A 27,911-nucleotide genomic window follows, 5' to 3' on the forward strand; every position below is an offset into this window, starting at 1 on the left:
AGGGCAGACCAACTCTATAGTAAACCCTACAGATTAAGAAGGGGATGTCCTTAAGGTTCATGTACATGTAAAGGCAGACATCCAAAATTGGCAATACAGTGTATATGTGTCCACGTGCTATACTTTGACCTTTTTGCTTTGTTATATTTGTGAGAAAAAAAAACAATAAAATAGCAGTTTAAAATGTTAATAATAAAAATATTTGTTGTATCCTGAGCAAAAAAAAAACCCCTGGAGCACGAAATCCAGCTCTCAATAAAACCTAACAAGTTTGCTATCACATAAAGTCCAGTTTATTTTCCTTCGCGTTATAGTAAAGGCGTGTAGTTGCCCACTCTGCGTTACCGTAGCACGTGCTAAAACTTTCGCCCAATGAGAAAGCACTGTTTTCAGAGTGCTGACCAATCAGAGGCGTTTATACTCAGCGGTTCATTCACACTTCACCAAGCGGCTTCCTTCTGTTCAATTAGTCTTCATTGAAGGAGCGTTGTCTCTGACTGAAGGGTGATGTGGTAGTTCTCACAACATGATGAGGAGTTTATTGCGGTTTTCTGACAGCTCTGAATAACAACAGACGAGCAAAGACAATGTATCAGTGGGATAGATAACGTTAGCTTCTCCTTTAGCTAGCCAGTTAGCCAGTGGTTCAGGACAGGCGGTGATAAGTGATGCACTCTGCGTGCGCGTGACTGCCATCATATTTATATATTTTTTTAGTATTATTTTCTGACATATCTGTACCCCTGCTGCTTAAGTCTGGTGAGTTAATAATAGTTCACTGTTTAGCATATAATACAGTGCCTTATGCCCTGTTTTCATCTTGTACCCTGTCTAGTGCACTTCGTGTACACAGTTTGGGATTCGGCCTCTTAGTGCTTCAATTTGATGCATTAAAGGGAAACTTCACCCTGAAGCACAATCATATATTTATACTGGAATATTCCTGCTATGTTCAATGAACCTGGTCCGAATTTGTTGTTTGTTGCTGAATTTTTGTTTTTCCTGTCAAGTAAGAGGGTGTGTCCCGTGCTGACGTCACAGGGGTATATTGCTATTAAAAGTATAGAAGCAAATCAGTGTGTGTTGTAAATCACAGACTTTTGCACCATTTTAGATTGCAAATATATTCCCCCAGAAGCTTGAGCCATCATGGCATATCCTCCAAGTAAGCGACATAGAGGATCACGCAACGAAGACCCGGCCGGGACGGATGCCTTCGGGGACGACGAAGACTTTACGCAGGACGACTTGGAGGAAATCGACATCATCGCATCGCAGGCCATCACAAGAGATGCTCAAGCCACAAGCAGCAAGAGAAGTTTTGCATCCATTGCTTCTGCCTTGTATCCAGAGCAGAACAAAGCACCTGTAAGAGAAGGCAGGAAAACCTTTGCCATTGGAAACAGCCATCCTAGCAGCAGCAGCATCTCTAACAACATGGAAGCTAAAAGAAATGACTCTTCTGGTTAGTATGAGTACACTTAAAAAACTTGAAAAGCCTTGTGATAGTTTGTTGGAGATGGAGAGAGAATTGATGCTTGTCTGCCACAGAGGAAAAAAATATACAGAAAAAAGGGGGATTTGAGTTACAAAATAGGCATTGTCTTAAATACATTTAGATGCACTATATTGCCAAAAGTTTTGGGACACCCCTCCAAATCATTGAGTTCAGGGGTTGGGCTCAGCACCTTAGAAAGGAACTCTTGATGGTTCAGCATTAAGACATTTTAGACAGTTTCATGCTCCCAACTTTGTGGGAACAGTATGGGGATGGTCCCTTCCTGTTCCAGCATGACTGTTCCATCCTGTTCCAACATTGGCCTTCTCATCCAACATCAGTGCCTGACTTGTGCGCTTTTAGTGGAATGGTCAGAAAATTCCCATAAACACACTCCTAAACCGTGTGGAAAGCCTTCCCAGAAGAGTTGAAACTGTTATTGCTGCAAAGGGTGGAGCAATTCCATATTACATTCATGTGCATGTAAAGGCAGACGTCCAAGTTTTGGCCTGGCTCACAGTCTCCGCTCTAATTCATCCCAAAGGTGTTTCATCGGGTTGCAGGCCAATCAAGTTCCTTCACACCAAACTCACTCATCCATGTCTTTATGGACCTTGCTTTGTGCACTGGTGTACAGTCATGTTGGAACAGGAAGGGGTCATCCCCAAACTGTTCCCACAAAGTTGGGAGCATGAAATTGTCCAAAATGTCTTGGTATGAAGCTGAAGCATTAAGAGTTCCTTTCACTGGAACTAAGGGGCCGAGCCCAACCCCTGAAAAACAACACCTGGAATCAATGATTTGTAGGGGTGTCCCAAAACTTTTGACAATACGGTGGAAGTAGTTCATCAGTCTCTGTTGTTGGAGAAAGTGTCAGTATTAATACCATTTCATGTGACTTTTGTATGACATCAGACCAAATCCAGTAATGTTCTCTATTTTACCATGAAGTTAGGCTTTAATACAAGAAGTGAAAGTGAATAAGGGAAGAGTTGCACAAAGATGATTGTGGTATCTATGCCGTTTGGTTTTCTTTCAAGTGAAGTTAATAAATAAAGTTAAAATGAATTGAACAATCACTTGAGCTGGACAAAAAGACTTTGAAGTCATCATCTTTGAGACTTATAAGTGCGAACAGTTGTTGAGTTAATATTTAGTATTAATTTCCAATTATATTCATATACAGAGAAGAACAAATCTGTTAAATTATGTAAACAAAGTATAATAATAATATTATTATTATTATTATTATTATTATTATTATTATTTTCTATGTTAAATCAAAACATTTGTGGTCATAATGAGAATAATACATTATAATGAACTAGAACCTTTTTAAAAAAAAAAAATAATTAAAATAAAAATATTTAATTTTTTCCCTATTTAATAATAATGTTTTTTTCTATAATAATAATAATAATAATAATAATAATAATAATAATAATAATATTTTCAACAAGTCTAAAACTATCACATCTGATCTGAGCCCAGTATTAGGTACATCAGTACTAGGTTGATACTGGGCTGACATTCTGGAGCTGTCCTGGATCATCATTCTCCTCCTCCTCCTCCTCCTCCTCCTCCTCCTTCTTCTAAATGGAAATGCATCAGTTGATGTATTTCCACTTGTAATGAACGAGTTCCTCATAAAATTCATGTCTTTGTTTCTGTCTTTGAAGGAAACAGCCAAGACCGAGATGAAGTGTTCTACAGCCGCCTGGAAGCACAGCAAGCAGAGCTAAAGAGAAAGGTGTGTACATGATTTAAATTTATATAAAGACCATATTTAGTGCTGTATCGGTCAGCATTATATTTATTGTGGTATGTTTACTTTTGTCTTTTTGTGCTGGACATAATGCTGACAATTCAGGGAATTATCTAGTTACGGTTTAGCTTTGTGTAACCTACAGATCAATCATGATCCAATCAAATGACATACAGCTTTAGAAAATGAGTCCATATTAAAAAGCATTATAGTATAGATTTAAAAATTCTACACGATACTGCTAAAATGGGTTTATGGTGTACCCACACTCCGTATAATTCTTTTTGGGGCGGGATAAACAAAGCTTACAATAACCTAGTTGCAGAGAGTAAACAGTACTCTCTAAATTCCATCAGCTGAAATGTTTGTGTGTTGCATGCAGCTGAAGGAGGTAGAGGAGCAGATCCTGATGAAGAATGGTGAAATCCAGGTTCTGCGAGACTCCCTCAGACTGGCCAATCAGGAGAAGGAGCAGCAGAGGCAGGCTCACCTCGAGCTGGAGAGAGACAGAGCTCATATCCAGAGCGAAAAAGAAAAGGAGCTGTCGAAGAAGGTCTGTTCTCTGTACCGAACATCGAATTGAGCCACACATGCGTTTGGAAATAAAATGATTATGTATTAGTAATGTAGAGAGGCTTCTGATGTGTTCAGAGGTTTAAGACTGGTACAGCTTCAGTAAAGATTAGTCTACTGTTAAACTGTAAACTGATCATTAACATTGTATTGGCCTTCTTCCCCAAAAAGACTTAATTTTTATAATTTGATGCACTTTTGTTATTTTCTCATCCAGGTGGAGTCTTTAAAATCTGAGTTGCACTTTAAGGAAGCTGAGATGAATGAAATGAGGACTAAACTGCAGAGCTCTGAGCGTGGTGTGAAGGTAGTTGGCACGCCTATAAGAAACAGGTAACTGCAACTGTCTGTGAATGCTCCAGATTTGTTCTTCAAAAAGACGCACACTGAGCACAGCACAAAATTCTCCCTGTATGTAGTGTGAACTCTCCTGGAAGCCGTGCATTTGTGACTAAGGAGTCCTTCTCAGCCGAGCTGCCCGTAAAACCGTCAGCTGCTAAAGGCCAGCGTACGGAGGGTATGATCTGTTTCAAATCAAATCATAGATACACGGTGTATACTTGTCTAGTTTAATCTGTACATACACTTCTACACAATGCAGATATTATAGATGTTTATATATACACTGACCAGGCATAACATTATGACCACCTGCCTAATATTGTGTTGGTCTCCCTTTTGCTGCCAAAACAGCCCTGTCCCATTATACACTGTGTATTCTGACACCTTTCTATCAGAACCAGCATTAACTTCTTCAGCAGTTTGAGCGACAGTAGCTTGCCTGTTGGATCGGATCACACGGGCCAGCCTTCGCTCCCCACGTCCAACAAAGAGCCCATGACCCTGTCGCTGGTACACCACTGTTCCTTCTTTGGACCACTTTTGATAGATACTGACCACTGCAGACCGGGAACACCCCCACAAGAGCTTCAGTTTTGGAGATGCTCTGATCCAGTCGTCTAGCCATCACAATTTTGCCCAAATCCTTACGCTTGCCCATTTTTCCTGCTTCTAACACATCAACTTTGAGGACAAAATGTTCACTTGCTGCCTAATATATCCCACCCACTAACAGGTGCCATGATGAGGAGATCATCAGTGTTATTCACTTCACCTCTCAGTGCTCATAATGTTATGCCTAGTTGGTGTATGTATTTTATTAAAGAGGCCATGCTTTAATAATCTCTTCATATAAAATGCACCAACAGCAAATGTTAATAGTTTATGCACCAGGATGAATGTAGCATTAAGTCAGATTGCAAGAGAGTTGCGTAAAAAGAGTTGCAAAAGGACAACCGTCAAAGGAAGTCATCAGATTTGCCAGTGTGTAGCAAATGGACTTTTTTAGCAGGAAACAATGGGAAAACTTATTTGGTCACGTTCTCACAAAATCACATCGTCATCAAGTTTAACAATTTTCAGATTTGCGTCTACAATCCTAATCTGCCATTTCCTTACCTCAGTAAAAACTCATCTGTAAAATAATTGTTAATGACTTGTATGACTTCTGTAGTTATATAATAGTATTATTTGTTTAGAATTTTTTTTTTTAAAACTATTGCAAATAGGTGGGAAACAAAACCAGGAGAAAAGTGATAAAGAGCGTACACACTCAGCTGTGACCCGGGATGCAGAAGGGATTCATCAAAAAGGTGATTGTTATGAAATATTGTGTTTATTTTTGACTGTAGGATTTTAAGTAACTGTGAGGCTGACATTGATTTGTCATTGCAGGACCTGTATTATTGAATCTGCTGCTTCAGCATCCTTTGGAGCCAAGCTCTATAGGCCTTTGTCACTTGCTGTGCATCAGTCCAGATGCTCTACCTGCCATATTCACCCAGTCAGACAACACTACTCTGTAAGTCCTCACGACTGCATTTGTTGTTATTTAAAACCACTGCACTTAAGTCTTTGTGACTTGTCACTGCTGTAATGAGAATAGTCCACAATATGCATAATATCTGCTTAGCAGTGGCTTAAACATGCCATGTGCCTCTACAGCAGATATTATTTATAATAAATAAAGTTATCAATTGAAATTGGCTTTTACCATACAACTCATTTTTCAGAATGTACGTGGTAATTACTTATCTATAGAAAATACTAAACATGGACCCTTCATTTTATTCTCCAGCACATCCTCAGTTGGTACCAGCAGGTCTTCCACAGATACACGGCTGCTCCATCAGCCTCGAGCGCACTTCTATCAGCATCAGAGTCTGGCTATGTCAGGACTGGCCATGTTAACGCACTGTGCTCCCCCTCAGTTCCTCAGAAGGTCCTGCCCCCCTGCTGTCTATCTCCTTCCTTTACTTCACTACCACATCAGCCTTTACTGCCAGACCCTCGAGACCATTGACAGGTCAGGAAAGAGTCCACTTCAAGCAAGTGCACTATCAGGTAAGGATGGGAATCTGTGAGGGCCACAGAGGTCTGGTTGATTTCTGTGGTTCAGGGTGATTGGTGATGGTGCACAAAGCAAGGTCCATAAAGACATGGATGAGTGAGTTTGGTGTGGAGGAACTTCACAGAGTCCTGACCTCAACCTGATAGAACACCTTTAGGATGAATTAGAGTGGAGACTGTGAGCCAGACCTTCTCGTCCAACATCGGTGCCTGACCTCACAAATGCGCTTCTAGAGGAATGGTCAAAAATTCCCATAAACACACTCCTAAACCTTGTGGAAAGCCTTCCCAGAAGAGTTGAAGCTGTTATAGCTGAAAAGTGTGGGCCAACTCCATATTACATTCATGTGCATGTAAAAGCAGACGTCCCGATTTTGGAATGGCTCGCAGTCTCCGCTCTAATTCATCCCAAAGCTGTTCTATCAGGTTGAGGTCAGGACTCTGGATCTAGGGGGCCAAGCCTATTCTCTGAAAAACAACACCTGAATTCAATGATTTGGAGGGGTGTCGTAAAACCTTTGGCAATGTAGTGTAGATTGTTTTCAAATTATGTAGCAAACATATGTTCCTAATAATGTGGGCAGTTGTATTATTTAACTAGTAGTATTTAAATTTCTGCTGTGGCTTATTTTAGTTTGAAGATGAATTAAAGGTTCTCAGGTTGTCTAACAACAACATACTGTAATTTCAACAACATGAAGACGTTACTGTGGTAAATAAAAATAAACAAGTCTGCAACATGAGTGCTTTTAATGTACAATTATACCGTTATTTTACTCACTTCTAATGTAAAAAAGGCTAAACAGTACAGACTCCTTCATGCTGCATTGTGTTTAGATTTCAACAATTTTTTATTTTATTATTATTATTATTTTTCCATCCCTGTAACCAGGAGCCTCAGACAGCAGCTCTGCTTCTACAGCCGAGGAGTCTTTAGGTGCTCAAGAGGAGTTTGCCTTGGCGGCTGTAAAAGCTCTTTATTACATTGTGTGTGAAAGCCCCGAAGCCGTAAACTCTGTTCTGGACGGCCAGGAAGGAGAGGATTCAGGAAAGCCTAGTGAAAACCGACCACGTCAGCCTCAGAGCAGCGCTGTAGAGAATGCCTGTGATGAACTGCAATCACACAGTCCTCTGCTCAAGAAGCTCTTCCAGTTGGTGGATTTAAAGATTGTTAGTAACGCCAGTCATAGAGAAGCTGTGGTGAATTGCAGTCTCAGGACTCTGTGTGCTCTGGCTGAGAGAGCTGAGGAGGGCCAACTGTGGAGGTATATGTCTTGTATGTACATTTTTATATAAGATAAAAAAGAAAAATGATGATAATAATAAGTAAAATAAACACAAAAGAAATAAAAAATTAAAAAGAAAGAGATCCCGGTCAGCTCACATTTAAGTGTATCTGTAATAGATAAATAAATGACCATACCCTTCACCCCCACTACACCAAACATATTAGTACTAGGATGTTAGTCCAAAGAGGATGAAACATCCCTCCCTCCCATCCATCCCTCCATTCCTCCCATCCATCCCTCCCATCCCATCCATCCCTCCCTCCCATGCATTCCTCCCATCAATTCCTCCCATCCCATCCATTCCTCCCTCCCTCCCATGCATTCCTCCCCTCCCATCCATTCCTCCCTCCCATCCCATCCATTCCCCCCCCCCCTCCCCAAGAGAGGGAGGTTTTGATTTCCAATTTATCAAAATTAGTCTTCTAGCAAATAGAATAGCAAAGGCGAGGGCATCCTTTTTGATCATAGAAAGGTAAGACGATGGGGGAAAGACCCAAAACGCAATAAGCACATTTAGTTCTAAGCTCATTTAGTTCCCGGACCTTTATCACATGCTAGGGACACCTCGCTGTACATCTTATATAGCCGTGCTTTAGTATAACCAGACTGTTTCTTTACATCCTCATTAAAATGTCATCATATGGAGTTTAAAAGTGTACAATTTTCCTATTTTTGTTAATTATACGGTATCAGGTTTAGTTATATTGGGTTTTTTATTCTGTTGTCTTGGGTGATAGTCACAAATGCATGACAAACCCTTAAGCTGTTTTCTGAAGAGCTGATTAATAGTACACATCCATCTTTTCCTGTTTTAGTCTTAAACAAATAAGAAATCAACACATTGGACTATAAACAACAACATGTGCAGTGGTTTTGGCCAGGTTCATGAGTTCCAGAGGAAATGTTTTCCCCTGGTTGGTAGTGTTCATATGATAGGGGAGAGCTCGAGATTGAGTGGGAACTGGCAAAGACTAAATTAGGAGAATATGGCGAGCCTTGGGCAGGGTTCCCCAACCTTTTTTGTACCATGGACCAGTACTGGACATTTTGGTAGGATGAGCTCTCTAGTGACTTTTGGGTCATTTTAGCATGGGTCCTGTTTGCCAGGATTTAGCCACATCATCATCTGACAGTTTGTCCCCGCCCATCACACACATTTCTGTACATTGATTATGTAACAATTGTTCAATAATGATTTTAGGATCTGTTTGTCATTGAAATACAGATTGCAGGTGGTGTTGGCAAGTCAGACTGTGACCCAGAACTTGTTCATGGACTCGCCGTACAGCACCATTTGGCTCGTTGTAAGATTCCTGGCGCTTCTGTTGGATTGTGACAAAATAGTGAAAAAGCTGTGCTCTCATAAGTGTAAGTTTGACACGGTATACAGAAAGGACATTTACACACATTGCCTGGTCGTTATGAACTAATGTTAAAAGCTCTCTTTCCTAGATGTTTGCCCATTCGTACGACTTTTCCAGTATGTGATCTCCAGATCGAATAAAGTCGTTACTGAAGACATGTGGTCACGTTTGGAAGTTGAGGTAATATACAGTACCTACTGTTTATATATACTGAACGGCTAAAACATGAGCACTGAGAGGTGAAGTGAAATAACACTGATGATCTCCTCATCATGGCACCTGTTAGTGGGTGGGATATATTAGGCAGCAAGTGAACATTTTGTCCTCAAAGTTGATGTGTTAGAAGCAGGAAAAATGGACAAGCGTAAGGATTTGAACGAGGGCCAAATTGTGATGGCTAGACCACTGGATCAGAGCATCTCCAAAACTGCAGCTCTTGTGGGGTGTTCCCAGTCTGCAGTGGTCAGTATCTGTCAAAAGTGGTCCAAGGAAGGAACAGTGGTGAACCGACGACAGGGTCATGGGCGGCCAAGGTTCATTGATGCACGTGGGGAGCGAAGGCTGGCCCGTGTGATCCGATCCAACAGACGAGCTACTGTTGCTCAAATTGCTGAAGTTAATGCAGGTTCTGATAGAAAGGTGTCAGAATACACAGTGCATGACGGGTCAGGGCTGTTTTGGCAGCAAAAGGGACACCAACACAATATTAGGCAGGTGGTTATAATGTTATGCCTGGTTGGTGTACACTTAGCTTTTGTCCAAAATGTTTGTTTCTCTGTAAACTTGCAATTTTCACTACCTCTATGTTACTGAAATACACTGTAATATACACTCTGTAGCCACTTTATGACACCATTTTAGAGTCTCTCTATTGATCGACTTCTGTTGTTGCAACCCAGCAGAACTGTTTCAAAATATAAATGAATTTTTTTATGCCCAGCTCTTGGGTTGGAATAACATTTTTATGCCACTGAACAGCAGGGTTAAAATACTACATATATTGTACTGATAGACCTGCATTTTTAGTCAGAAGAGTATTCACATCTCCAGTTTATTTGTTTCCAGGTTGTCCGATTGCTGTCCAAGCTGTTCACACAGAAGACGTCAACATGGGCTTCTCTCAGTGCCGAATCCAACTGCCCATGCAGCAGTGAGGTACGGAGCACAAGAAGGCCATTTCATTTAGCGAGATTAACAGCTGATGCTCTAGCAAAAGTACAAAATTGTGACCTGTTTGGTAAGCAAAATGACAAATAAACAGATATTTAAAAGCCTGAGATGAACCTGTGCCCACTGTAGTCTGGTATTTGATGACAGGAGTGGAACCTGATGTGGTCTTATGATGTTGTCTCAATGTTCTGACATTGGCTCATTACGGTCGAAAGAGTTACCATAGACTTCCTGTCAGCTCAAACTCTCGGTCTTCACCCACATAACTCTTGCTAACTGGACGTTTTTTGTTGTTTTTCCGCACCATTTTTTTTCGTAAACCCTGAGAAAATGCCACGAGATCAGCAGTTTCTGTCAGTCAATGAGATAATGACAGAATATTCCCCCATTCTGATGTTTAATGTAACCATTAACCGATGCTTTTGACTATATCATTTTGTCTAGGCATGATTTAATGTATTTTGTGCACTCAGTGTTTATTACAGCCTATCTGGAACATGACCCTAAAGCATCAAATTTACATCTTTGAACCATGCAATCATTTGCAGTTGATGTTAACAGTAAAATGCCGTCAACTCTGGACCTTTTATTCATTATAACATTTTATTTTACAATGAAATCAGTAATTGATGTTTGTTTTTCATGTAATCTGCTCCACCTATCATTTTGTATTGCAGTGGAAAAGTAAGTAAGTCTCATTTGTGTGATTGAATTAAATGAAATGGATATAATACAGCAGGTCTGATGCTCTGTTCCACTGTCGCATTTATTTGTCATTGAACCGAACCTCTATTTATGCCATTTTTCTGTTCAGGTGGTCCGGACAGTGGTGGTGGTCTTACACAGACAGTGGCTGAGTATCAAAGGTCAGGAGAAGCACAAAGGTGGTGTTCAGACGTGGACGAGTCCTGGTGTTCACTTGCTGAGGGAGACTCTGTTGTTACTGCACTGGCTCCTGCTGAATGACTCGTCTTTCTCCATGCACTGTCTGGACGTGTTGCACATGTACCATCAGGTCATCCCAGCCATCAGAGACACGCTCCGTAGGATCCCTGACCTCTCGGAGTGTGAAGGTGAATAAGCAGGTGGTTTCTTTTCGTAACCTCGTCTGGGCTCCTTCACACACACGTTTTGCGGTCACCTACTGGACATCGTTAGCAACTACAAAGAAAGTTTTAGGTCGTGATCATGGATAGTAGCCCACCTCACCATAATGTGTTTCTTATTTATCACTTTGTATAATTTTCTTTGTAAATAAGCCTTAAGTGTTTGGAAAATTTAAAAGGGAATAATATCAGGGCTGTTTGTAATACAAGTTGTCTTCAGGGACACTGGGGGTCCACTAGGGGGCAGTGTAAATATGCAGGATTTAAAATGTACAGCTTAACAGGATTTCACTTTTATTTTAAATCATTTTTCACTTTATTTCACTTTATTTTAAATCAAATCATTTGCATCTAGATTTATTTTAACCTATGTATTTATTTATTTATATCCATACATTTAAAAAGTGATCTACACGTGAGGCAGAATCCAGTACCAGCACAACAGTGATACGATGTAGCATTAAAGTTTACCATTATATTAGAAATATAGGAACCTGATCACTACACCTCTATATATATATATATATATATATATATATATATATATATATATATATATATATATATATATTATATATACATATATACATACCTATTCAAGCTCATATTCCACACTCTGGTTATAGTAACCTGTAACCTCTAGGAAGTGGCTGTGGGGATTTACCCATTTAAGCACAAGATCATTAGTCAGGTCAAGCGCTGATGCCATCACAGTTAATCTCAGTGGTGTTTCTTCGGTTAATCTCAGTGGTGTTTAGTGGGGTTGAGGTCAGAGCTCTGTGCAGGACATTTTTAGTTCTTGTAGAAGAATCACATATGGGGATGATGGCCAGGTGTCTACATACTCCTTACAGGGCAAGTAAATGCGCTTTATGTGCTGTTATCCACGACAATATTGTGAAGACCAAAACAATGTTTCTTAATTCTTTATAGAACTGGCTATCGAGGAGATCTGTCGACCAGAAGCCGAGGAAGTGGAAGATATGGATATTGACGCAGGTTCTTGACCAGACGTGTAAGGATTTAGAAAAAATGACAAGCTTCCAGATGTTGTCTTTTGTGTGTCTGATCTTTGTGTTTGTCTCGGAATCCCTTTCATAGCTGCTCACCACAATACTTAATCAAATCAAACTGAAAGTGCCTGACTTGTGTTTTTAGTGTTTAAACACCATTCAGACGTCTCATCAGAAAATACCTCAACCTGTTAATCTGTGATTCTCAGCCCTTTATAGCGCCTCAAACTGTACTGACATATTTTGTTGTTATGATAATAAATTAGAAAAAGAAGAAAAAAAAAAGCTATGACGACCATTCAAGCACATAAATGTTTAATTTGCTTTGGAAATTTGGCTGAATGAAAATATTTTACATGTAACTAAACCCAAATATCGGTAATGGGGGGAGAGAGAGAGAGAGAGAGAGAGAAAAATCAAGACACAATAGCTGAAAAGACAAGGCAATTCTGTCTGGGGTCAAAATAAAAACTTGTACAGCTCTTTTCTGATTACGAAATGTAATGCCTTGATAAACAATCATGGCAGAGTGAAATAAAAAAACATCACAAAAAGTCTGCTTCCAAAACTGCACACCATTCCTGTCACGAAGATGCCATGAAAAGGACATTTAAAAAATATATATATGAAGAAATGACCACACCATTAACAGCCTGTTTAAAACTGATATTGGATATGAGCCTTTAAGTCACATCTGCTGGTTAAACATGCGGATTTCCCTTATGACTGCATAAAATAAGAAATAAGGCATATTCTGGGTCCTTGGTTATATACGAATAGATCGAAAAGAAAAGTCGAATACTGAAAGGAAATAGAATACCATGACCTATCTTTATACACACGTTTATACAAGTTCACCCAAATTCACAGAGAATTAAACCTTTGGTGTTTGAGTGTGAATTTAGAATCAGTGTAATTACATCGCACATCATTTTCCATCATGTTACATTTCTGTTTTTATTTTCGCAAGCACTTGTATCCCGCCCACACTTCACCACAAATAGGGCATATTTTAAAAGAAAAAAAAAAAGTTTCCTCTTACTTTATTACATCAGCCAAGTTTGAGGTCAAAAGTGCTCAAAGAAGCACACTACCCTTCTTCAGTCCCCCAGATATCAAGCTCAGACCCTGCATTGTAAAACCGCCACACTTAATAAAAGGAAGAAAGAGAATATGTCTCGGTTCTGCACTGGTTCTTTCACACTCGTATGAGCCTCATTCGCCTTTTCTTTTCACTGACAACTGAAGAAAGCACAGAGTATGGCTTGGAGTCATTAAACACGTCCTATATGTGCTAAATTATCCAATGGAAAATCGCTATGTCATTTCTTATCCTGCAGTTTATATTGAGGTTTAAGCCATAACAGTCAGAATGATTCGATCACATCAGAAAGCTTTTCCATTTTAAATATAGCACATATAGGACTGGAGTGACCCAATGTGGAAGTATGTAGGCGTGTGTAATCCAGCCGAGTCTGTGTGGTGTCAGACAGTCGTGGCTTAGTATCCCGTTTTGGGCGGCTCCACGTAGGCCGGGTTGTACGGAGGCTGTGCTGCGTTGTAGTTGGTTGATGGAGGAGGGTGAGCGTAGCCGGGCTGCATAGGGGGATTGAGAGGGTACGGAGCCTGAGAACCATCGTAGGCAGCCTGGCTGTATGGTGCCGGGTATCCTCCTAGAGAGATGGATAGAAAGCGCAAGGAATTAGCACACTGCTTCGGTCGCCAACACAAATGTGTTATTCTTGAGGTCTGCCAGTTTAATTGTAGTATTTGTTAACAGCCACACTGGGAATAGAGAAACTGAATAATCTTGACTAAGAGAAGTGGGTGGGTGTTTTAGCAAAACATAAGTGGGCGATTTGCATGGAAAAAAAAAAAAAGAACATTTAGTTTCATTAATACAGACCAGTCTTATTTTTCAACCCCCCCTTTTTTTCCTAATTCATTTCTCCTTCTCTCATATCATCCTCCAGCTGTGGTAGGTGAAGCACGGAAAGGGGTTTCCCAATGAGCCATGATAGGGTACTGTATCTTTTCAGGTGAAAATTAGATAAATACTTTCTAGCACGTTGAAGTAAGGCTTCAACGATATGCTATTAAAAGTAAGAGAATCACTCAAGCTAATGACGGTCCACAATCTTGCTAACGTAGGGTCTACAAGTTGACGCTCTCCATGACCCATGACATTAGTTCCTGGTGCTTCATAAAACATCACGGAGCTACACAGGACAAAATTCTGTATAATGGTTTCTCTCCCCCACAATGCACTTCTTTTGCTTCCTGTAGTCGATTGTGGTTTTGTATTCAAGATACTGATCTGGTGTGAAATGTCTTCCACAGACCTAGAGATGGTGTGAAAATAGTGACCAGCGCATGACGAACACCCGTCCCTTAAAAACGCACACGGAAAGCGGACGTTGAATTAAACGTCAGGTCAGAAGAAAACCGTGGTCAGTGCTCAGACCATTTTATCACTTGCTTCGAGAAAAACGTGTTCGGTTTCTCACAGTGGGTTATCTTGTGGCATTCGGCATAGACAGGTTGCTATCTCACCGTATTGTCTGACGGAAATGATGCTACTGGAAATGTCGCGTGATTTCGAAACAGAAATGAGTCACAGCCCTGAATGCAAGAAAGCCCACTGGTTAGTGAGGCTTTTATCAGCAGGAAAGAGAAGAAAGCTGTCCTTTCTAACCAGACAGAAGGCCAAGAGGAACCCAGACTCCCTGCATAGGGAACTGTGGCTGCAGCAAACATAATACGATAAACATAACACTACTAATAAAAATGAAATAAAATATAAATGAATAAATAATAATAAACAACTAATAATAATAATGATGATTAGCATAAGGATATACTTAAAAATCCTTAATATTAATGCTGTAATAAATTACACCACAATACCATTTGCTGAGATTTATCACAGGTCCTTCAGTAGAAAACTTTTTTTTTTTAAATGCTACACCAGATATATTTACATGCAACCAAGTAATCCGTTAGTAACCAGCAGTGTTGTATAAAGTACCCAAAAGCCACACACGAGTAAAAGTACAGGTATTTTGTTAGGATAAAAGTTAAAGTCAATCATTTATAATTCTACTTGAGTAAAAGTCTTAAAAGTATGTGAAATAAACTGTACTTAAGTATCAAAAGTAGTATTCAAGTATGGAAAGTAGAAGTAAATGAATAGAAAAGCAAGACTGAGAATTATGAATTTTATTCTGTATTGCTTTCTTTCTTAAACTTCTCAATAAGTGCACCACCAAAAAATAAGACTTGAAAGAATAGAAGAGGCCATTAGAACTTAGTGAAGTGTATTGTAATGAAGTGTACAGTATCAGTGTTTCCATACATGTGCACTTGTAACTAAGGCCATGTCCACACGTAGCCGGGGATTTTTAAAAAAGGAGATTTGTCTGGCCTTTCGTCCACACGCAGTTTGGAAACGAAGCTTTTGGAAAACTCCTTCCAAAGTTTCGATTTTCCAAAACTCCGTTTTCAGTGGTGGTGTGTGGACAGGGGAAACGGAGATTTTGACGAACTGACGTCATTGTCTGTGTGCCGGTCTCTTTGATTTGATGTCAGCTTTGTTTATGAAGATATTTTGTAAACTAGTGAGTGTGTTAACGTTGTTTACTGGACTTTTTTACATGCGTGCACACACCCGCGCAGTTACTCACACATTACGTTCATGAACAGAGGGGCCGGAATGTAATATGAAGCTCACTGCTGCTACATACAAAACGCCAATAACGCACACCGCGATAGTGGTTTTGGACGAGACCCGGTCAGACTTCTACATTCTACAATGTTTTTCCGCGATGCGCCATTGTTGTTAAACTACCAGAACGGGTAATAAAGTTTGGTCTAGGCTCCTGACGGCACTTAACAGGGTGTTTTTAACAAGTAGGTCATGTGGACAGAATAAAAAAAAAAAACAAGTAGAAAATCTCTGTTTTTAAAAATACCCAGCTACATGTGGACATAGCCTAAAGTCGTCACTGACCACAAACTTCCTTTACCGCAAATTTGGATGCAGGTTTTACGAAAATTAACGTAACAAAAAAAGTATAGAATTTGTTTAAAAAAAAAGTAGTGAAGTAAAAGTTCACAGAAATATAAAAAAAAAAGTAAAGTACAAAAACTCTCAAAAAGTACTGTAACGAAGTAATTTTACTGTATTACATTACACCACTGGTAACCGGACTGTACCCTGATCGACCTGACTGAGGCTCAAGCTAAATGAAATTGCGATCAGATTGAAAGGGATGACATAGATCTGAAATAATCCGGTAAACAGGAAGACAAATTAGCCATGTAAATGCTTGTATATTTATTTACTTTTATACTTTTGCGCAGGCGTTTTGTTCGGATTATATGTAATGCACAGGTCGATTATTATTTCTGTCAGATTGCAATGTTTAGGGTATATACACTGACCAGGCATAACATTATGACCACCTGCCTAATATTGTGTTGGTTCCCCTTTTGCTGCCAAAACAGCCCTGACCCATCATGCACTGTGTATTCTGACACCTTTCTATCAGAACCAGCATTAACTTCTTCAGAAATTTGAGCAACAGTAGCTCGTCTGTTGGATCGGATCACACGGGCCAGCCTTCACTCCCCACATCGATCAGTGAGCCTTGGCCGCCAATGACCCTGTCTCCGGTTCACCATTGGTCCTTCCTTAGACCACTTTTGATAGATACTGACCACTGCAGACCGGGAACACCCCACAAGAGCTGCAGCTTTGGAGATGCTCTGATCCAGTCGTCTAGCCATCACAATTTAGCCCTTGTCAAACTCGCTCAAAATCCTACTCGCTCCTTCTAACACATCAACTTTGAGGACAAAATGTTCACTTGCTGCCTAATATATCCCACCCACTAACAGGTGCCATGATGAGGGGATATTAGTGCTCATAATGTTATGCCTGATCGATGTATAAACAGTATCTGCAGACTGAATTCAATTTGATAAAAATGGGTGCATGTAAACATACATACTAGTGGCAACAAGAATATTACTATAATTGAGGATATTGCTGTGATGGATGGTGTGTATCATGCTATATCTATCTATCTATCGATCGATCGATCGATCGATCGATAGATAGATAGATATAGCATGATACACACCATCCATCACAGCAATATCCTCAATTATAGTAATATTCTTGTCATGTCACCCAGCCCGAGTAAGCAGTATAATCATTTCTCATAGCTCAATATGTACAGTTCTGGCTCAGAGTGTCAGACGTCTCCTCTACTGCATTTATAACGTACAGCACAAACACGGATTGTGTAAAGCGGACTGATTATAAATTGGACGTCTCGGCGTTCCAGACAACAGTGAGTCAGTGACTTATTTAAAAAAAATGCTTGATGTCTTCCCTACCACAGAGAGGTATTTTGTTAGACTGGAAAACAGTTCCTCCACTGTCACGACGGTTTAGTGACCTCATACTGTTCCTAAGAAAAGGGATGTGTAAATAACGGACGCGGACAAAGTGTGTGTGGAAACTATTCTGTAAATGTGATCTATGTATAAACCTCGGAACGCAGAAAAAAAGAAAGCATGCAAAAGTGTTCTTTTGCTTACTAACAAATAAAATAATGATCATTAGTTACAATAGTCTTGTTAGTTTTAACTTATCCAAAGGGAAGACTTGATCAGTGACGTCATTATTTGTAAAGCTTAGAGTCTTAGAGCTGATAGACATGAGCCTCCTATAATTCAAATGAGGATAATGTGATTATTTCATGTGTTGTGGGTGAATCCATGGCTGCGGCACATATTATTACAGATGACCGCAAACACAAACCCGGATTAGATTTTGTTGACTAATTGTGATGGATAACTAGATCCTGGGAAATCAAACAACAGCATGGCAGCTTCACATTCACTTCCATGCTTTTTCTCATGAGTTTAATCATTCTGTCAGGTTGCCTTTGGGGAAAAAACCTACCAGAGTATGCTGCTAGGAGTTATCACTAAAAATAAGATCTTTAAGATAAAGATACGATCTTGTATTTCTTACATCAGATGTTTTGTTTGGAATACATGTAATGCACAGGTTGATTATTATTTCAGTCAGATTGCAATGTTTAGGGTATATACACAGACCAGGCATAACATTATGACCAACTAACTAATAGTGTGTTGGTCCCCCGTTTGCTATCGAAACAGCCTTGACCCATCATGCACTGTGTATTCTGACACCTTTCTATCAGAACCAGCATTAACTTCTTCAGCAATTTGAGCAACAGTAGCTCGTCTGTTGGATCGGATCACACGGGCCAGCCTTTGCTCATCACGTGCATCAATGACCTCTGGTTCACCACTGTTCCTTCCTTGGACCACTTTTGATAGATACTGACCACTGCAGACCGGGAACACCCCACAAGAGCTGCAGTTTTGGAGACGCTCTGATCCAGTCGTCTAGCCATCACAATTTAGCCCTTCATCAAACTCGCTCAAATCCTTACACTTGCCCATTTTTCCTGCTTCTAACACATCAACTTTGAGGACAAAATGTTCACTTGCTGCCTGATATATCTCACCCATGATGAGGAGATAATCAGTGTTATTCACTTCACCTCTCAGTGCTCATAATGTTATGCCTGGTGGGTGTGGAAGCTTTTACACTAACCACAAAGAGGGTGTAGCTCCTCTTAAAGCGTTTGGTGATTACCATAAAACCCCATATATATGCACACTACAGTTTCTAACTGAGATTTGTAAAATAGACTGAGATTTTACATGAGAGATCTACTGTCATCATAACAAACTGCAGCTCGAAGCTGTATCCAGTTTCCTCTTCAGTTGAAAAACGTATCACTCCATGCGTGAGACACAAAATCTTACAATTCCTCACAGCTCATGCAGCAGTATGCAGACTCTGATCGGTTTCTTTGAATGTTAACAGTAGATCAGTTCTAAAATACTCCACAATGTTGTTCATTTTTTACTTTGTTTTTGCACAACACATGAATCCTACTTAAGGTGTTCACAAAATAGTTTGAAAAAACTATTTAAATATAAAAAATAAATATTGGCCTAACCAAGGAATTAATATTTTAACTATCAAAGTGCAGGACATTTTTAAATCAAGTTAAAATTTGGAAGAAAAAAGCTCTTAATGCTGTTCTTACCACTCTCCTGGTATGGAGGAGGAGGTCCTGGGGCATAAGGCTGGTTCGGATATTGGGCAGGGGGCATGGCCTGTCCTCCGTACCCGGGCTGGGCAGCAAAGCCGGGCTGTGCAGGAACTGGCTGGTAGGCTGGATACTGAGTAGCAGGGTTTGGAGGCTGCTGCTGAGGATACTGTGTAGTTACTACTGTGGTTGTGGTTGTTGCCATCACCGCTGTGAAGGGAGATAAAAATCAATAAATAATCTTCTTCAGTTACTTCTCAGTCAGACAGTATGAAAACTTATTTTTCATTGTAATAAATGTTGCACTGGAAATCAGTTTTCTTCTTCTTTTTTGCGATTTGATAAACACACACAAGACTGTCTATGAAAAATATAATGAATCAGTACGAGAACTGAGAACTGCCATACTGTAAAAATACTAAAACCATGATCAGACTGTGCAAAACACACTGACTTCCCTCAGTGAACAGTCATCTCACATGTTGTCCTAAAGTAATTAAAGCTAACAGACAACACATTCTTTAAGCTTTACAGAAACAAACAGGACAGATGTAGATTTAGCTTGATGACCGATTTCAAATATTCTTACAATGACAGAATTTTTAAAGAAACAAATTTCCACACAAACTTCATTTTAGACAAATGTCGTCACGGATCCACCCACATGAAAGTCTCGTGTTATGCTTTCTTTGTTCACGTTGTGGTTTTGGCAAGCAGCCTAAAATAAAAAGAAGTATGTGACCACTTCCTGCAAGCCAGTATGCAATCGCTCCCGAGAAGCTGTCTTGGAAAATGTGAGACTGTGTGAGTAAGCTCCTTAACTATTTCTAACCCAGGCACACTCCCAACAAGTCCACTGGACAAAAAACTAAACTGAGAGAACATGAGGAGAGGGCCAACAGATACGGCCAACATTCCATTTAGCAATATCTCGCCTCTGATGAGTAAAAGCGAAAGGAATTACCTAGCAGTGACTAACTAGCAGAACAGTTTTAAAGGACTTGAAAATGTGCTGCTTTGCTGTTTCTTTGCTTTTGAGGCCCATTAGAATACAGGACAGGAAAAGAAGCCGCAATATTTGCTCATATACAGAGAAATTCTCTCTTTGCATATGTTAATAGGATGCTTTGATACAGCACCCTGGAGCAGAGATGGTTAAGGGCTTTGCTGGGGTTTGGACCCCTGACCTTGTGATCAGTAACCCAAAGCCTTTAACCACCATTGCTCATTTATTAACCAAACATCACAGACTGGAAGAATTATGTCAGGTTTAAAAACCTTAACACAAATACTGCATAAACAATCTGACATAAAAGCAAAGTTGTGTATGGACGAGGCCTAACTATCTGCTAGATATTTAATAAATAATCTTATATACACTTGTATTGTCAAAAGTTTTGGGACAACCCGGCAAATCATTGAATTCAGGGGTTGGACTCGGCCCTTTAGTTCCAGTGAAAGGAACTCAATGCTTCAGCTTCATACCAAGACATTTTGGACAATTTCATGCTCCCAACTTTGTGGGAACAGTTTGGGGATGACCCCTTCCTGTTCCAACATGACTGCACACCAGAACACAAAGCAAGGTCCATAAAGACATGGATGAGCGAGTTTGGTGTGGATGAACTTGACTGGCCTGTACAGAGTCCTGACCTCAACCCGACAGAACAACTTTGGGATGAATTAGAGCGGAGACTGGCCTTCTCAGTGCCTATCAGTGCCTGACCTCACAAATGCGCTTCTAGAGGAATGGTCAAAAATTTCCATAAACACACTCCTAAACCTTGTGGAAAGTCTTCCTAGAAGATTTGAAGCTGTTATAGGTGCAAAGGGTGGGCCAACTCCATTTTACATTCATGTGCATGTAAAGGCAGATGTCCCAGTTTTGGCCTGGACTCTATGTCTTTATGGACCTTGCTTTGTGAACTGGCGTACAGTCATGTTGGAACAGGAAGGGGTCATCCCCAAACTGTTCCCACAAAGTTGGCAGCATGAAATTGTCCAAAATGTCTCGGTATGAAGCTGAAGCATTAAGAGTTCCTTTCACTGGAACTAAGGGGGCAAGCCTGAAAAACAACACCTGAATTGAATGATTTGGCGGGGTGTCCCAAAACTTTTGGAAATATAGTGTATTTAAGTTCATATGGACTTATTTATCTAGCCAGCTCTGAACAATTTTATCTGTAAATCATTCACAGGTATGTTTCCACAAGAAATGATATTTGTCAATATCCAGAAAGAAACCTCAGGCTCATACGTTTCACTTCTGAGTTTATGTGTCTAGAAACTGACTAACAAAGGTTGAAATGAATAATTTGTGGAAACTTTGTGGAAACGTCATTTTGTGTTAAAGAAAGCAACCCAAAACAAATTCACAGACGGCAGCCTGTAAAAACGGGTCGATTGTCGCCGAGGCACTGCAGTGGCTGAGCTGCATTAGATTACAAGCGCTGGAAACATTAATATGAATTTCTGCTTGTGTAGCAGACGAAATGAGGGCTGGGACATTGTGGTCAAACTACATCTAGTTTGAGAACATGTTATGTTTCTTCGATAAATAAACAAGATAAAGCACCTTCACAGGAACTTGCTTTTCGTTTGATATTACAAACCACCATCCCTGTTTGGACATCCCTCTTTATAATTTCTTCTGAAAAGCTTGAGTCACAATATTCTAATGCTTTGTTGTGAGAGTCGGTCAGATTTGTGGTCAGAAAATAAGCAAAACAGATAACAGATCATATGTGACCCATGAGCGGCACATCTGATGCTGACACTGCAACTGACACTCTCTGGATCTGGAGACATACATTTTATAACCAGTGGATTAAAATTGTGAAGAAATGCCAAAGTTTTCACTTACGTCTGGGTTTCCTGCACATTTTGTACAAGCAGCAGCAGGGACAAACACAGCAGGCGATGATGAGTACGATGACGACGATCGTAATCACGATACCCACAGCAATCGGAATGGTTTCGAACTCCCTTGAACTGAACAGAAGAAAATGAAGTACAAAAAACAAGCGATCAACATTGATTTAATTAGATCCTATGTACATCTACAATGATTTGATCTGACTGTGGCGTCAACAACCCAGTATTCAAATAAATAGAAATTATAAATATATCTTATCATGGCAGTGATCAAGAGACAAGATAATTTGCTATCCAGTTATGCTAAAAAGTTAGGGCTGCAAATGGCAAGACCATTTTCTTGAGAAACAAACTTATGTAAAAAAAAAAAACCCAAACACATGGGTATATATTATATCATTAGATAATACTCAAGTGATCCAGTCTAAAGGTACATTAACCATAGCCGGCATTTTTTCAACAGCAGATCATTGCAACAATTTATGTTGTGCTTAGAGTTGCCAAGGAAAGATTACATTTTTCATTCAAATTACGACATTATGACCACTTGCCTAATATTCTGTTGGTCCCCCCCTTTTGCTGCCTGACCCATCATACACTGTGTATTCTGACACCTTTATATCAGAACCAGCATTAACTTCTTCAGCAATTTGAGCAACAGTAGCTCGTCTGTTGGATCGGATCGCCCGGGCCAGCCTTCTCTCCCCACGTGCATCAATGAGTCTTGGCCGTCCATGACCCTGACACAGGTTCACCACTGTTCCTTCTTTGGACCACTTTTGATAGATACTGACCACTGCAGACCGGGAACACCTCACAAGAGCTGCAGTTTTGGAGATGCTCTGATCCAGTGGTCTAGCCATCACAATTTGGCCCTGAAATCCTTACACTTGTCCATTTTTGCTGCTTCTAACACATCAACTCTGAGGACAAAATGTTCACTTGCTGTCTAATATATCCCACCCACTAACAGGTGCCATGATGAGGAGATCATCAGTGTTATTCACTTCACCTCTCAGTGCTCATAATGTTATGCCTGGTCAGTGTATATTGATGATTGACTTGGTTGATGTTTCGACAAGAATATCAGCTTAAAATGAGGAATCTAACAAATTACAAAGCATCTGCACTTTATTATAAAGATAGAGTTGGATTCTGGTACAACTCTGGGAAAGTAACCGTACAAAATGACAGAGGCCTAATGTTGTAAGTATGGAATGTACCACAACACTAAGAAGTGCAACGCAACTTCCTTTTTTCTTCTAGACTTGAATTATTTTACAAGCCACAATATGCACAAGACAACTCACATATGAAACAAAACCTTCTTTGAAACATTTTGTGGTATCACTGTGTGAAAATCAGATGTTTCATCTCGTGCCCTGTTTCTGCAAGTCAGATAAAACAACTGGGACCGATGATTTACATATTTCTCATCGACTGAAAGGCACTTTTATAGGCTCAACAGTACAATAATGCATATACGCCTCAAGAAGAAAACATCTGTTTATAGGAGTTGAATATTTAAGTAAATGAAACCTGATTTTGTTGCCCTACCTGTTACAAACTGTTCAGAATCGACCCGAATAAATTATCATAAATTATTGACTGCCATCATGAGTTATTAGCAACTCGTGGCCAAAAACCCTAAATTATTACTTTTTAAGTACATTAAAACAAAATCCCGCAGTTACAAATAACTAACAGCTGCAAACTTTCACTTCCTAAATTTTGATAGTTTATAATGAATCATTTGTACAGCACACCCTTGGTAAGGTCAGGAGGGTGTAAAACCTCCTTAACAGAAAAAAGCAGAAGTGCTAACCATGTTCCTTTTATTTGCTAGAATGTACAAAAGTTATAATACACTCTCAGCCTTAAAGAGTTTAGGTTTAACAAAAAAAACGTTATAACTGATAAGCCATGTTAATCATTGGGACCGATAAAAACTGCTGTTGGACTTGAACCACTGACAAAACATAAGGTTCAGGCTCAGTGATCTATTCTGTGTGAATAATCGTGGCTGCACTATAATAAACTTTATCATTGGGGACACCTACTTACAAACACTGCATGATGTATATGCTTTATTACAAGAGCTGGTATGAAGTGAAAAAAGTTCACAGATTAATGATTCATTTAGTACCACGTTCAGTCATTTTCAACCAGCGGGGCTGTCATAAATGCTTTCTGGCAGCAAAGGACAGACAGACCGACCGTAAATGTGGTGTCTGGCACCAAGATATTAGCAGCAGATCTTTTAAGTTGGGAGATGGAGCCTCCATAGATGTTCAACTGTGCATCAACAAGTCTTATGCTTTACTGGTTCTCCTTTTAGCTAGGGACTAACCACTGCATACAGGCAACACCTCACAAGTCCTGCTGATGCTCTAAAGCAGTCATCTACCCATCACAATTTGGCCCTTTGTCAAACTCGCTCGAATCCTTACGCTTGCCCATTTTTTTCTGCTTGTAACACATCAACTTTGAGCACAAAAAGTTCACTCATACCTAAAAAAGGTACCTATTTATACCTAAAAAAGGTAGGTATAGTTTGTAAACTGAATTGTTCCCGCTGATTGGACGAGACATCTGTCACTCAAGATATACAGGTAGAACAGCAGGCTGCGGCAGTAGAAAGTGGATTTGTGTGTGTATATGAACGCAGCTCTGCTCTTACAACACTCCTTATATCGTTTAATCCGGAAGAGTTTTGTCTTTGAGACATACCTGCGTTCTTTAGGTGTGTTTTTAGAGATCGCAAACTAATCTTTATGCCAGTATCCATCAGTATATCCATAATTACGGCATATGGATGTTTTTACTCAAAGTAGCGTTGAATGATTTTTTAATTTTCTTATTAAGATAAATATGTTTGTTATTGTTCTTATTAAGATAAATATATATGTTTATTATTGTTCTTATAAAGATAAATATATACATTTGTTATTGTTCTTATTAAGATAAATATATGTTTATTATTGTTCTTATAAGGATAAATATAAATGTTTGTTATTGTTCTTATAAGGATAAATATAAATGTTTGTTATTGTTCTTATAAAGATAAATATAAATGTTTGTTATTGTTCTTATTAAGATAAATATAAATGTTTGTTATTGTTCTTATTAAGATAAATATAAATGTTTGTTATTGTTCTTATTAAGATAAATATATATGTTTGTTATTGCTCTTATTGAGATAAATCTGTCTGTTATTAAAGTTGCACTATTGTAAAAAATGATTTAAAGTGAACCCAGAACTCCAAAAATCTGTTGAGTGACAGATGTCTCGTCCAATCAGCGGTAAGAATTCCATTTGCAAACTATACCTACCTTTTCCGGTTTGTCTAAATCGTCGTTGTGTGTTCAGATTCGTTATTGTGTTTTGCACTTCTCGGCCACCGTACTTAATACTAGATATGTACGTACTTTGGTGCCTGATGCTTCCAACTCCTCTACTAGTTACGTAGTTGTGGTCTTGGGGTTCAGTCGAGCCTTTCAGACCAGAGTTTATGCATCTCTGTACATCTTTGAATGATGCGGCATCTGTGGGGGGCCAGGACTTTTGTATTTGCATACAGGTGTTTCTACAGATGCTCATGGTTCATTCAGTTCTTTGGAAATTGCTCTTATGAAGGAACCAGACTTTTGGAGTTGAACAAGTCATGACTGAATCGTTCTTGATTAAAATTATTTTTAAATGACCTGTTCTGGAAAAAAAGTAGATACTATAAATGACCATGACGAACGAACATACGGTAACTTGAAATAAGAATTTTGGTCCTCACTAACTTCTAGGTGACGACAACAACAAACCAAAAACACCACACACACACACACACACTTCAACATTTACTCACTGTTTCCAAAACGGAAACTGTACACCTTGATAAATAAAAACTTGTTAAAAAAAAAAAAAAAAAAAGTAAAATAAAAAGAAAAGGTCCAGTTTACATTACGTAGTGTAGTGTAGCAGAGTATATTTAAGACTATTATTGTGGTGAATTATAATGTGTCGAAGTTAAGTAAAAAAGAATAACGCAAAAGCGAAAGTGCAAACAACAGAGTGACTTTGCAAGCCCACTTACAGAACAGGCCAAAGGGAAGCTAGTCACGGAAACTTGCATTGTCTAGGGGCTACAAATCAGCAAAGTGGGGAAATTAAGCACACTGACTCACTTCCGTACAAACAAGTAAAGCTAAAATAAGGCTTAATCATGTCAATAAATCCGTTCAATTCCATTAATGTTTGTTTGTGAAACTAAAAAAAAGTGCTGAAATCCAAAACTTTTTTTCTTAAAAAAAGCCCACACGTCACAAGAAGACATAACAGTTATACCATGCAATGAAAATGTTCAACATTTCGACTTGATAGAAAAATCATCCTTACAAACAGATGTCCTCATCGAGTTTACGGAAGATATCTGTGCAGCAATACCGACTCTCACAGGAACCACAGCAGAACTCCCGAGACGAACAATACTGTTTTTGCTTGTGAATACCAGCAAAAGTGTAACTGTCGCAGTCATCAGCTGCAAAAACAAAAAAGACAAAAGCATTATTATAAATAATACACAAAATAAACAGGGTATATGTCTGGAACTGTGTAATGATCTAGTGACTTAGTAAACAGCTCAAGGAACGTGGGGTTTTTTTCTCCTCAGTATTTTTAAACATTCTGTGTCAATTAAAAATGTAGTAATGTATTTAGTTAATATTCATTCGTGTATATATATATATATATATATATATATATATATATATATATATATATATATATATATATATATATATATGTGTGTGTGTGTGTGTGTGTGTATGTGCGTATATATATATATATATATATATATATATATATATATATATATATATATATATATATATATATATATATATATATATATAAAAAAGACGATTTTTATATATTAACTAAATACCTTACTACATTTTTAATTTACATATATAAAAACATCTAAAAGTAAAAGGTATATTTTTTATTTATTTATTGGCCTGCTGTCATTTTTCCGGAATTGGTGAGTCCGAGTTTAATGTCAGTCTTAGGTCTAAAAACCCTTTATAGTACAAAGATTAAATAAAAATGCGTACAAAACACTTGAGTAATATAGAATTAACCCATCTTTGGTAATTCTTGAAAAGTTATGCCCTTTATATTTGTGTATTTTTATGCTGAAGTAATAAATAAAAAAAAAATAGAGTGAAGGCTAACGGCTAACAAACACCCAGGGGGAGAAGGCACGCGCTGTTTGCCAGTTCTCTTGAAACACGCACGCGCGCGCGCGCACGCGCACACACACACACACACACACACACACTACATTAACAAAGCATTCATATAAATAAACAATGCGGCAGGTTCGCCATGTCAGAAACGCGGACAAAGTCAACACCAAAGTCTTCTGTCGCATAAAGAAAACAGCGCACTGGCCATTATGAGAGAAAATCCAGTCAATAAATAAAGAACATCGCCAACCCAAGATAAAAACACCAAAATTTCGCTTTCACGTACCAAATGCGGATAAAAGTAAAGTGGCAGTAAAGGCCAGGATGGTGGGGATGGTCGAGGCCATGCTGGTTATCTTTCAGTCCTTTCAGCTCTTAAACGCTCCTCTGTGAGTCTTCTACTGTAATGTGAGATATAGGAGACGGACAACACGCCTCTGTGTCTC

General features: G+C 39.1%; 2 protein-coding genes across 4 annotated transcripts; one reads left to right on the plus strand and one right to left on the minus strand.

Annotated features, from left to right (window-relative positions):
- The first annotated feature begins 424 nt into the window (after positions 1–424).
- Positions 425–12,603, plus strand: atrip (ATR interacting protein). 3 transcript variants are annotated; one of them, XM_058373811.1, is made up of 15 exons: positions 425–759; positions 1,115–1,465; positions 3,178–3,248; positions 3,646–3,816; positions 4,054–4,169; positions 4,256–4,353; positions 5,405–5,488; positions 5,571–5,697; positions 5,974–6,239; positions 7,138–7,510; positions 8,760–8,902; positions 8,987–9,078; positions 9,964–10,053; positions 10,883–11,141; positions 12,108–12,603. In XM_058373811.1, the coding sequence occupies exons 2-15, from the start codon at positions 1,150–1,152 to the stop codon at positions 12,179–12,181; spliced, it is 2,280 nt and encodes a 759-aa protein (XP_058229794.1). In that variant the 5' UTR covers positions 425–759; positions 1,115–1,149; the 3' UTR covers positions 12,182–12,603. The 3 variants fall into 3 exon arrangements, with proteins under 3 accessions (XP_058229794.1, XP_058229795.1, XP_058229796.1); XM_058373812.1 differs by having other exon boundaries at positions 1,136–1,465; XM_058373813.1 differs by having other exon boundaries at positions 1,139–1,465.
- Positions 12,486–27,911, minus strand: shisa10.1 (shisa family member 10, tandem duplicate 1). The gene is made up of 5 exons (XM_058373821.1): positions 27,752–27,911; positions 26,615–26,756; positions 22,214–22,341; positions 19,348–19,560; positions 12,486–13,860 (listed from the first exon to the last, which is right to left on the minus strand). Exons 1-5 carry the CDS (start codon positions 27,810–27,812, stop codon positions 13,688–13,690), a joined length of 717 nt encoding a protein of 238 aa, XP_058229804.1. The 5' UTR covers positions 27,813–27,911; the 3' UTR covers positions 12,486–13,687.

The sequence above is a fragment of the Hemibagrus wyckioides genome, linkage group LG21 (assembly GCF_019097595.1).
Source record: "Hemibagrus wyckioides isolate EC202008001 linkage group LG21, SWU_Hwy_1.0, whole genome shotgun sequence".
Lineage (NCBI taxonomy): Eukaryota > Metazoa > Chordata > Actinopteri > Siluriformes > Bagridae > Hemibagrus > Hemibagrus wyckioides.